At 45.5% G+C, this 12937-nt stretch overlaps 1 protein-coding gene across 1 annotated transcript in view; it reads right to left on the bottom strand.

Annotated features, from left to right (window-relative positions):
* The window catches only part of DCPS (decapping enzyme, scavenger), a 71963-nt gene extending 62498 nt beyond the window's left edge, over positions 1 to 9465 (bottom strand). The window contains exons 1-2 of the mRNA XM_049857560.1: positions 9233 to 9465; positions 7221 to 7395 (exon numbers count right to left, since the gene is read on the bottom strand). Coding sequence (XP_049713517.1) covers positions 7221 to 7395; positions 9233 to 9433 — 376 coding nt within the window. The 5' untranslated portion in view covers positions 9434 to 9465. The remainder of the gene's footprint in view (positions 1 to 7220; positions 7396 to 9232) is intronic.
* Between the last annotated feature and the right edge of the window lie 3472 nt (positions 9466 to 12937).

The following is a 12937-nucleotide window of genomic DNA, read 5'->3' as shown; positions in this document are numbered from 1 at the left end:
ACCATTAGGCCAGTGGTTCTAACCTGGCTGCATATTAGAATCACCTAGAGGGGGGTGCTTTAAAAACTTTCCCCAGGCCAATTAAATCAGAATTTCTGGGGGTGAAGCCTCAGCTAGGGCTGAGAACAGGGCCGTAGCTCTGTCCAGATGAAGAAAGAACACCTGGCGGGGCTCCACCTGAAGCACCTTTGACCCCTGCACCATCCGTGAGCAGACATGCTGTTGGTACCCCGTGTTTCTATCTACGAAGGCCCACTGGCAGGCAGCACCCCAGGTCCAACTGAAATTCTCCACCACAAACCAAACCCAAACCTGCTGACGAGTCGATTCCAGCTCACAGTGACCCTACAGGACAGAGCAGAATTGCCCCACAGGGTTCCCAAGGAGTAGCTGGTGGATTCCAACTGCCGACCTTTTGGTTAGCAGCCAAGTTCTTAACCACTGGGCCACGAGGGCTCCGAAATTCTTCACAGCCCTGTATATTTCCTTCTGGCTCTTACGAAGCATTTGTAATTATTTATTCAATTGGCTTTGTGCGTCTGCGCTTTGCCCTCCCCACGGTATAAACTCTACAAGCACAGTTACTGTCAGTTATCACAGAGCTGGCCGACGTTATGTGTAATAGAAGGAAGCCTTGCTCTGGTATTTTAAGCTTGATTTTGTCATTTACATTAATATTACTTCACGTGGAACACCACCCTGCGTTTGGATGGAAAAAGCTGAGACTTTGGAACCAGACATACCTGGCTGGAATCCCCCTGCTCTGCCGCTCCTCAGAGCTGTGTGACCTTGGTGAAGTCACAATTTAACCTCTCTGAGTCCCAGTTACCTCATCTGTCGCGTGGAGATCATAATACCTACCTCACTGAGTTGCTGTGAAAATCACATGACAAAGTATACGTAAAAAAGTTCTGCAAAGTGTGAAAGGCTACACCCAGCATAATCTACAATTGTTCCCGAGGTTCTGCCTGTTTTAGTAAAACACTTCTTCATTCACTCGACAAATATTTACCGAATGTCTAGTATGTTTTATGCGGTGGTTTAGTAATAGAATTCTCGCCTTTCATGCGGGAATCCTGGGTTCGATTCCCGGCCAATGCACCTCATATGCAGCCACCGCTAGTCTGTCAGTAGAGGCTTGTGTGTCGCTATAATGGCGGACAGATTTCAGTAGAGCTTCCAGACTAAGATTAGGGAGAAAGGCCTGGTCATCTATTTCCAAATATCGGCCAATGAAAAACCCACTGTGATCGTAGTCACAAGATTGGATTCCATTGTTTATGGGGTTGCCATGAGTCTGGGGCCAACTTGACAGCAGCTTACACCAAGTATATTCTATACACTATGTGCTAGGGGGAAACCCTGGTTGCATAGTGGTTACGTCCTACAGCTGCTCACCAAAAGGTCGACAGTTCAAACCCACCAGGTGCGCCTTGGAAACTCTATGGGGCAGTTTTACTCTGTCCTATACAGTTTCTATGAGTCGGAATCAACTCTATGGCAACAGGTTTATGTGTCAGGGATACATCAGTGAAAAGGCCAAAGTTCTGTATGACATTATGCATTTGTCAAAACCCATAGAGCTACACAGCACAAAGAGTAATGAACCCAAATGTAAACTATGGATGTCATTTAATAACAATGTATCAATTGAGCCCAAATGTAAATTATGGATGTCAGTTAATAACAACGTATCAATTGAACCCAAATGTAAACTATGGATGTCAGTTAATAACAATGTATCAATTGAACCCAAATGTAAACTATGGATGTCAGTTAATAACAATGTATCGGTATTGATTCTTCAACTGTAACAAATTGTACCAAATGAACGCAGGATACTAATACCAGGAGAAATAGTGTGGAGGGGGATTGGAGGAGCATAGGGAACTCTGTACTCTCTGCACGGTTTTTCTGTAAACCTAAAACTGCTCTAAAAATAAGGCATATTAGAAAACAAGGAAACCCTGATGCATAGTGGTTAAGTGCTACGGCTGCTAACCAAAGGGTCAGCAGTTCGAATCTGTAGGGCGCTCCTTGGAAACTCTATGGGGCAGTTCTACTCTGTCCTGTAGGGTGGCTCTGAGTCAGAATCTATTTGACAGCACTGGGTTTGGTTTTTTGGTTTTATTAGAAAACAAAACAACAACAACAAAAAAAACTCAGCCATAAAGAAAAATGAAGCTCTGATACATTCTGTTACATGCTATACAACGTGGATGAACCTTGGAAAACGTGCTGAGGGAAATAAGTTAGTCACAAAAAGATAGAGATTGTATGATTCCATCCATGTGAAATCTCCAGAATACGCAGGTATACGCATAGCTAAGTGTATAAGTGGTTACCACAGCGGGTGGGAGGGCGGGGGAGAGGGAGACTTATCGCTCAGGAGTCACTGAGCTTCTGTGAAGGGTGATGGAAAAATCTGGAAACAGATACTAGTGATGACAGCTCAACATGATGAACACAGCGTCACTGAACTGTACATGTGAACATGCTGAAATGGCAAATGTTTGGTTACCTATATATTTACCACAATTAAAAAAAAAAAAGGTAGAATAAAAAAAAAGCCAAGCTCTCCTACTGAAGCATATATTCTAATTCATGGAATCTGCCCATAAATAAGCAAGCAAAAGCATGCACAGAAAACGACAGTGAAAAATGACATAAATTAAGCAGTGAAGCTGGCAGAAGCTGACCGGTGGCAGGGGTCCGAATTTAGATTTCCTGGGACACCTGAGGAAGGAGGGAACCTGAGCTCACGAGAGTGACAGACCTGAATGCTGAGAGTTATCCACATGAAGAGCTGCAGAAGACTATTCCAGACAAAGGAAACAAGAGGTGCAAAGATGCCTGAAGAGTCTGGCTGACCAAAGAATGGAAAGAAGCCACTGGGGTAAAAGGGTAATTGAGGAATATGAAGTCAGAAAACCAGGAGCCAAATCATGCAGGACCTTGCAGGTGTTAGTAAGACATTTAGATTTAACTCCAAGCACCACGGGATGCCACTGGAAGGCTTTGAGTAGGGGGAGGAGGGGGTGACAGGGTCTGTTTCCTGGTTTTAGATGATCACCCTGGCTGCTGTATGAGAACGGATGAGAGGTGAACAAGATGGGAACAGGATGACCGGCAGGTGGCTACTGAAGACTCCCAGTGACAACAGTGGGGAGGGGAGGAAAGACAGAAGTTGCTACGGGGGGGCTTCTTGGTTTTCAGCCTGAGCAACTGGTTGGATGACACGGTTACCATGGGGATGACTGAGGAAAAGTGGAGGTTCAAGTGAGGGGGAACAATCAGGGGCTCTTCTTGAGCCATGTGAAGCCTGAGGTACCTGTGAGACCTCCAAGTGGTCAGGGATGGAGAAACAAGCATGGCACATGGATGATGTCTAAGGACCAGTGTTCTCAAGGTTTCATGTGCCTATGAGTCACTTGGGGACTTTGCTAAAACGCAGAGTCTGATTCTGTAGTCTGGATGGGGCCTAAAACTCTATATTTCTAACAAGCTCTGAGGAGGTGACAATATTGCTAGTCCACAGACCACACTGAGTGGCAAATCTAGAACAGGGGTTGGCAAATGATGGCCAGGTGGCCAAATCAGGCCCATGGCCTGTGTTTGTACAAGCCACAAACTAAGAGTCTTTTTCATTTTTAAAATGCCTGCCAAAAAAATATAAAAAAGAGCAAAGGAGAATGAAGAAAACCAAAGACATAAGGAAAATATTAGCCTAAGAGATTGAAGGACCACATATACCAAAGGCTCCACCAGCCTGGGACCAGAAGAACTATATGGTGCCCGGCTACTACCAAAGACCACCCTAACAGGAAACATAACAGAGAGTCCCGGATGGAGTGGGAGAAAAGTGTGGAACAGAACTCAAATTCATGTAAAAAAAAAAAAAAAACAGACTGAATGGTCTAACAGAGACTGAGGAACCCCCAAAACTACGGATCCTGGATGCACTGTTAACCCAGAACTGAAACCATTCCGGAAGCCCACTCTTCAGACAAAGAATAGGTGGGACTATAAAACAAAAGATAATACATGTGAGGAGTGTGCTTCTTAGGTCAATCAGATACACCGGACCAAATGGGTGGGTCCTGCTGGGAGACAGGAAGAAAAGGCAGGAAGAGACAGGAAGTGGTCAAAAGCACAACGGGGACCAGAGATGGAAAGTGGGAGCATGCTGTCACATTGTGGGAATTGCAACTAATGTCACAAAACAGTATGTGTATAAATTTTTGTAAACTTTCACCTAAAGCACAATTAAAAAAAAAAAACAGAAGAAGTGAGAGACTTTACGTGGCCTATAAAGCCTAAATATTAGCTCTCTGGCCCTTCACAGAAAGAGTCTGCCAATCCCTGATCTAAAATAGTCTGTATAGCTAAAGAAGAGGAGAGAGATTGGCACCAAGCCCTGAAGCAAGTTATTAATTTGCCAATCATCCTAGGAGTCCCTGGGTGGCACAAATCATTAAGCACTTGACTACTAACAGAAAGGCTGGTGGTTCAAACCCACCCAGAGGTACTTTGGAAGTAAAGCCCTGGTGATCTGCTTCTAGGGGTCACAGTCTTGGAAACCCTATGGAGTGCAGTTCTACTCTGACACACATGGGGTCACCATGAGTCAGAGCTTCTCAACTGTTCTAAATCACCATGCCTAGTTTGGGTAGGAAAATAAAAGTATAATGCACTGTACCTATGCTAACACTTTTGCTAAGAAGCCAGTGAGCCCTGAAAAAGAGAAGCTAACGTGTGAGACTGCCAGGTATTGGGGGAAGCGTTATAGAGACCTTTAGGGTTTTTCACACGGAAGAGGGCCTGCAGTAAGCTGAGAAGTGACTGTTTCAGTTCTTATATTGGAACAAAACATTAAAAATACAAAGAGATGGAAGCAACCACAGCCAGCTGTATACAGCCACAGAAGAACTGAAAAACTGAAATAAAACACAGTAAGAAAGGGAAGGTCATGAATTCTCAGGGTAACTCTTTGGACAGAATCCTCTGGACCTTGGCTAGGGGCAGGGAGCACGGGTGGAGGGATTGGGGAAGGCAAGAGAGAGGATAGGCAGCCAAACAGCCTCAGACCTGCAGTTCAGCAGCTGCCCTAGCCTTGTTTGGCCACAGTGGCTTGTCATGTTTCACCTAACCCAGGTGGAGGAATATACTTGCTTAAATGTCAACCCCTGAGGAGGTAAATACAATTGCCCACTTCCGTCAACTTGAACCAATTAATCTGGCTCCCTTTCAAAGGAAGACCAGGCTGTTTTCCTTTCAGTTGTGAAAGGTTTGCTTGTCTCACAACAATAATAGCACTCTTTCTTCAGGGGCAAAAAAGCCCAAAACTATCAAATCCACTGTGGGAGGATATCCGTAAAGCCAGACTGGTTCCAAAATGCTGGAGGGCAAATAAAAAGACCAAGGATATTATAAAACTATCATGTGTTACAAAACAGGTTTCAGAATTTCCTGGCTGGAAGTAATCTCTAAGGTCAATCAGGCCCCGCCATGCTTCCAACAAAATCTAACCATTGAAAGAAAATAAGCATGCATCATGCTTGACTTTTGGCATGGGATAGTCTTCTTCTTCTCTTTGATAAATTATAAAATCTATGCAACCAAATACAAACCTCTTTCCTTCTTTTAAGATCTATCTATATGGGATCAAACTGATGACAGCAACTCAATAGGTTAGACAGGAAACTTAGGGGACAGTGAGTTCATGTTAATTTGGGAGGAACAACTGGGAATGAGCGTGAAAATGGTTTCAACTTGAATGTAATCAGTGTCACCGAATTGTACATGCAGAAATTGCTGAATTGGTATATGTTCTGCTGTGTATATTCTCAACAACAAAAGATAAAATACATTTAAAAACGAACTAACAAAAATACTCTTTCCTGACACATGCTACAACATATACGAACCTTGAAAACTTTATGCTGAGTGAAATAAGTCAGTCACAGGATAAAAAATATTATATGACCCCACTTATATGAAACATCTAGAATAGGTACATGCAGAGAGATCAAAGTTTATTACAGGTTACTAAAGGTTATTAGGGGTAGGTGGGCTGGGTAAAGGTAGATACAACGCTTGGGGACACTGAGCTTCTGTTAAGGGTGAAGGAATAATTCAGAAATGTTTAATGGTGATGGTTGAACATGAATGTAATTAATGTCACTGAACTCAACATGTCAAGATTGTTGAAATGGCAAATGATTTGTTACCTATATAATTACCATAAAAAAACAAACGAACAAAAAAAAAACCTCTTTCTTTAACCCATGAATTCCTGCCTTTCTCAAGTCCGCCCCCCTCAATCACACTATTTCTCTCCCCTACCAGAAAGAGAGCTCCTTCGGGAAATAACTGATCTTTGCAGCACTCAGCAGCACACTGCTTGGTCCAGGGAGCAAGACTTCAGTCTACTGAAAGACCTTAGCTTTGCTGCCACCTACTGGTTGTGCGATCTGGGACTAGTTGCTTAACCTTTCAAGACCTCAGTTTTCTCACCTATAAAGTCCTATCCCGTAGAGTTGTTCAGATGATTAGATAAAAGCCCAGCCCAGTGCCGTCAAGTCGATTCCGACTCATAGTGACCCTACAGGACAGAGTAGAACTGGCCCACAGAGTTTCCAAGGAGCACCTGGCAGATTCAAACTGCTGACCCTTTGGTTAGCAGCCATAGCACTTAACCACTACGCCACCAGGGTTTCCGATGATTAGATAATACATGTAAAATACTCAGAATGGTGGCTAGCATGATAGTAAGGGTTTAACAAGTGTTGACAATTCTTATGACTCAATTAGTGGATGAAACCTTTCTATCTCATGAATCACGCCCCGTCCCCCACTCCTCAAAACATACTACACCAAAATGGGGTTTCGCTACCTCAGCACTATTGACATTTTGGTAACGTTCTTCGTGGTGGGGGGCTGTTCTGTGCATTGGAAGATGTTTAGCAGCATCCCTGGCCTCTACCCACTGGATGCCAGTAGCACTTGCCACCCCTAGTTGTGATGACCAAAAATGTCTCTGGATATTGCCAAATGTCCCTTGCGGGTGGGGGGCAAAAATTCCTCCTTCCTTCCATTGAGAACTACTGTGCTAGAATATATACAAATCAGGTATGGAGAGTCCTGATCACCACACCTAATCCCTCACCATCCCCACTCTCCCCACATGCAGCCCCCTCTGGCCTCACTCGCTCACTCACCGCTCAGTTGCCTTGGAGGGAACAGGTGATAGGTGCTGTAGATATCATTGGAGAACTGCAACTGAAGCTCAGGGCTGCCCGTCAGGAGCTGGGCCACCTGCTCCACCTGAAATGGTGTCTTCTCCAAGATCACAACGGCGTCCTCTCCATCTCCATCCCCAGAGGCCTCGTTCACCTGTGGTAGAGACATCATCAGTGGTGGCAGAGGCAGAGAGCCAGGGGAGGCCTGGAGAGCAAAGGCAGAAGTTGCCAGGGCCTGGTCCCTGGACACCCTTTAATCTTGGTACTGAAGTCACTCCTGAGGTCCATCCTTCAGCCAAAGATTAGGCAGGTCTATAGGGCCAACAAGAACACATGTAAGGAACGTGCTTCGTAATACAATCATGTATACGAGACTGAATGGGCACACCAGCCCAAAAGCAAAGACAAGAAGGCAGGAAAGGGCAGGAAAACTAGACAAATGGAAATAGGGAACTCGGGGTGGAGAAGTAAAGAGTAGTTGACAGATGGTGGGGTTGGCAACCAATGTCACAAAACAATTTGTGTTAACTGCTTAATGAGAAACTAATTTGCTCTGTAAACTTTCACCTAAAGCACAATTAAAAAAGAAGTTTCCAGGGCCTCTGAAATCCCAACACTAGAAATTTCCTTCCCGGCAGTTTTCCCAATTGCACTCATGTTTCTTCTCCCAGAAAAGGCATCTCATAAACCAAACCCTTGCAGCAGCTCACACCTTTCTTCGAAAAGATGAAAAGCTTCTCAGCTGTCTTATTTCAGGCTTACAAGGCCTCTGTCAAATTCTGTCCATTTTACAGATGAAAAAGCTGAGAGCTCCAGAGACAGACTGACTTGCCAAAGGTCACACAACCAATGTTGAAGCAGATGCTAGAATCTGGGTCTCCCAACTGACTCCTAGCTTGAAGGCTCTCAAGGCTAAGGTATTCAGCAGCTGCTGCAGACTGAAGACCAGTGGGACTGAGAGAAGCAGACAGAACATTATAAAAAATAAGCAACACAGGCAGACCCATGGAAGCCTAGGCCCAGGGCCCACTCTCAAAGATGAGAGCTGAGAGTTCTGGGGAAACCTGCTATCTGCCCTCCTCACTGTCACTGACTCCCGGGACAGACTCCAGTCTCTCCTCAGCTCCTGCTCCAAAGCTGAGTACTTGGCACTAGAGCCAGTCATGTATGCAGGTGTCTCCCCTGACACTCTGCACTCCTGCAGAACAGAGATGGTAACTTTTCATCTGTACCTGCCTGGTCTCACATGGAACTGACAATGGTTAGCTGCCATCGAGTCGACCCTCAACTCATGGCCACCCCATACACAACGACAGCAAACACTGCCTGGTGCTGTGCCATCCCCATGATCGGCTGTTGACGGTACCATTGTGATCCACAGGATTTTCACTGACTGATTTCCAGAAGTAGATCGCCAGGCCTTTCCTCCTAGTCTGTCTTAGTCTGGAAGCTCTGCTGAAGCCTGTTCAGCATCAAAGGTTAACACTCATGCCTCTACAAATAGGTGGTGGTGGTTGCACGTAAGGTGCACTGGCTAGGAATCAAACCCAGGTCTCCTGCAAGGAAGGTGAGGAAGATTCTACCAATGAACCGCCACTGCCCCATGGAATCACCAATTGAATAAACTGGCTCCTCCGTTAAGGCAGAAGTCCTGAAGAGCAGGAATCTCATCTCCTCGTCTCTACGTTGGCCCAGGCACAAGGATGAGCAAGACGGTCCAGCAGCATTTACTAGGTTCCTAGGACCTTTATAGGTTATACACTCTCCAAGTGTTGGTTGTTGTTTTTAGTGAAGGAAGTTTATAAAAATTAGATCTAAGTGCATCAATTCCCTTACTCGCACAGGTAATCTTTCCCTTACGCCCCCCCCACCTCCATTCAGGTGGTGCACGCCGCCTCTCCGAGCAGTGTGATTGGTACTTTCCAGCCGAGATCGAGGAGATGATTGGTTCATTCCTTCCCCGTCCCCACCCCAAGGTTGCCCGATGGTACCTTCCCATGTAAGAAAATGATTTTGTCCCGCGCAGATTCCCTTAGCACTTTTTGCACTCTAAATCCGGAGAAGGGTAAGCGGACGGAGTTAGAGGTACCATTCCCAACGCCTGCTTCCTTTTCTTCTGTGCGGGGGGCTTCGGCCTCCTCCGCATCCCGTTCGCGCTTTCTCTTGGTGGGTTGAGCCGGTGCGTCCGCCATGCTGCAGGGAGGTGGAGTGCGCCTGCGCAGATGCGAGCACCGCCCCGTCCCCCTTGGCGCCGCCCCAGGTCTCTTCCTCGCACGGTGGCGGGTGCACAGCTGCGGCTGCAAGTCCCAAAGTGCCCAGGCTCGAACCCGCGCATCCTGGCGGGCTCCCTGGAAGCGTCTGAGTATCTGAGCCCAGTGAGCTGACTGGAATGAAAGCTTTTAGTTCAAGTTGTTTGTTGCACTTGATCTCCTCCTGCTGGCCAGCCTGACTTGGAGGGCGGTGCTGAGGGGAGAGAAGAGAAGGCTAAGGAAGGAAGCGAGTCCCTGAACAGATGGGTTAGAGATGCCGCAGCATCCTCTCCCTTCCCAGAGAGGGCGCCCCCAGCCGCCCCAGGCAGGTGCTGGAAGGCAGCCTTTGGACCCTGTGAATGCTGTGACAGCGTGTTTGAATAAAACCTAGTTGTCATTGATTGCGTTCCGCCTCATGATTACTCCAACTGTGCTCCCTAGGGTTTTCAATGGCTGATTTTCTCAGAAGTAGATTGCCAGGCCTTTTTCTGAGGCACCTCCAGAAAGGTGGACTCCTCCAGCCTTTTGGTTAGCAGCCAATCAGTTAACCATTTGGAGTCCTATGTTATGTGCCTCCTAGTGAATTCATAGACTAAGAGTGACCCAGTAGGACAGAGTAGAACTGCCCCATAGGGTTTCCTAGGCTGTAATCTTTATGGGTGCAGATCGCCAGGTCTTTGGTTATCAGCCAACCCCTTAACTATTGGGCCCCCAGGGCTCCTTTACATCCAGCGACATGTTGACGTTTTAATCAGAATTACACCAACGTTGGTTAGTTATTGTGAAAGAATTATTTCCAAAACAAAGCTATTGAGCAAATTTTATCTCGGTCAATTGTTTTATATAAAACACTTTAACCATTTCCATTTTTATTTTACAAACATTTTCATCGTGATGAATTCCTTTCTTTATAGATTCAGCATTTTTTTGCGCTGAAAAGCCAGAGGAAGGTAAGTGGCCGGGACCAGACACCATTTACAAGGCCGGCTTCTTTTCTTCTGGACTGAGGACTTCTGCCTTCTCTGCATCACTTTACGGGTATGTCCGCTGTGCTGCCCGGGAATGTGACGTGCTGCACAAATGTGATTCATCCATCAGGATTTCTCCTCTTCGTATAAAATTTTACTTACAATTTCTGCCATTGTAAGTTTCTTTTGTGGTCATTATTTCTGGCTAGTCCATTTTCCCTTGGTGTTGTACACTGACTAGCTGTGCAGCTTTGGTGAAGTCACCTACACTCAGTGGGCCTCTGTTTTCCACATACCAGGCACTGTCAGTCCTGTCTGAACAGGACAGGGGAGGCCTCCTCTTTCATAGAATTCATATTCAAGTGGCACTGGGGTGAGGTAAACAAGACAATTTTAGACAACGGTTAAATACTATGAATAGAAGAAAACAGGATAATGTGATAGAGCCTGGCAGTAGGGGGCACTTCAGATAAAGTGCTCAGGGATGGCCTGCTCAGGTGGTGACATTTAAGCTAAGACTCGAATGATGAGAAGGAACCAGCCATGTGAAGAAACCAGAAAATGTATTGCAGGCAGAGTAAATATGAGATGTTAAAGACCCTGAAGTAGAAATGAGCTTGACATGTTTTAGAAACAGAAATGGCTAGTGTGGCTAGAATGTAGAGAGCAAGGGGGAGAGAGAGGTATGGAACGAAATTGTAGGGAAAACTGAGCTCATAGGCAGCCTCAGGTATCAGAGGTCCAGTTAAAATACCAGCCTGCAGAGTATAAAGAATCTTTAAGGCAGGCACTGTAGATCTTAAGTTGGCTTCAGAAGCATTTAACTCTTGAAGATGATAGTTTTGTTTGGAAGCATTAGAAGGCTCTGTGCTGTCCAGTATGATAACCATTAGCCACATGTGGCTATTTACATTTAAATTAATTAAAATTAAATAAAAAATTGACTTCCTCAGTTGCAGTAGCCACATCGCAAGTGCTCAGTAACCACAGCACAGATGTTGAACGTGTCCATCGTCACAGAAAGTTCTGTCGGACAATGGTGTACTGGAAGGCCATTACTGGAAAGCCATATTCTGTAAGCATTCGATCCTTCAATCTTGTTATTGTTCTGTGCCATCAAGTTGATTCAGACTCATAGAGACCCTATAGGATGGAATAGAACTGCCCCATAGGGTTTCCAAGGCTGTAAATCTTTATGGAAGCAGACTGCCACATCTTTTTTCCTGTGGAGTGGCTGGTAGATTCAAACCACCGGCCTTTTGGTTAGCAGTCGAGTGCTTAACCACTGTGCCACCAGGGCTCCTTCTTTAATCTTGAGGAATCTCAAAACTTCTCCCAAATCATTTTCTCATCTAAAGATGGGCTGGGCACTTCTACTTCAGGCATTATGGCCAAATAGATATCCTGAAAACAGGTCACCTAGAAAACATCTAATTGTCTGAATGCCAAATTAAAAATATCCCTTATATTGTTGAGTTCTCAAGGAAATAAAATCTTCAGGAACTAACAATAATGTGGGAGCATGAATCTATGTGTGGTAAGTGGATATGGAAGCTAGAAGCTGTTCTAGAGGTGATTGCTGATGCCTAGAAACCTAGAGCCTTGGGCTTTAAATGTGATGTTCAGGGGACAGGAAACAAGACCCGGGCTTGTGCAAGGTAAAGAACCGGAATAGAGACCTTCTTATAGAGCCGAGATCTCTGGAAGTCTACCACCATAATCAAAGGGACAACTTTTTTTTTTTTTTTTGCCATTTCAACACTGTTCACATGTACAATTCAGTGACATTAATTGTGTTCACCAATTAGGGCCGACTATTTAAAAAATAACTGTTATAGGAGACAAGATCATTAGGGAGTTTATCTACGTCAATCTCTGGCTCTAGAAGGATGAAAAAAAAAAATCCCCTAAGAATTCGTACTAAAAACCCATTGCCATCCAGAGTGGGGTGCCTGTGGGCACCTGTCCATGGAGCTAGGCTTGCCGACCCACAGAGCGAGAGAGCTGAGTGCCTTTGGGCCATGGCTTCCTGGCAGAGTGGGGTGCCTCTGGGCACTTATTGGTGGAGCTAAAGAGCTTTGTAACACTTGCCTGAGCAGGGCAGAGGCCAGGCCAAGGGGCCGAGAGAGGCATGTCTGTGGGCACGGCTGATAAGAGTCTGTCCTGGTCGAATAACTGTTATCTTGAGTCATTTCTAATCCTGAATTGTAACTGAGAGAAAAAAAAAAAAAAAACATTGCCATCAAGTTAATTTAGGCTCATAGAGACCCTATAGAACAGAGTAGAGCTACTCCATACCGTTACCAAGGCTGTAATCTTAACAGATGCAGACTGTCACATCTTTCTCCCATGGAGTGGCCAGTGGGTTCAAACGGCCAACCGTTCGGCTAGCAGCCCAGCACTTAACCACTGCAGCACCAGAGCAGCCTCAGGAATTCATAAACACTGGCCAATCTTCATTCAGGTTTACACTTCAGAT

This window comes from Elephas maximus, chromosome 17 (assembly GCF_024166365.1).
Source record: "Elephas maximus indicus isolate mEleMax1 chromosome 17, mEleMax1 primary haplotype, whole genome shotgun sequence".
NCBI lineage: Eukaryota > Metazoa > Chordata > Mammalia > Proboscidea > Elephantidae > Elephas > Elephas maximus.
The sequence above is the reverse complement of the archived record's forward strand: the minus strand, read 5'-3'. Positions and strand labels throughout refer to the sequence as shown.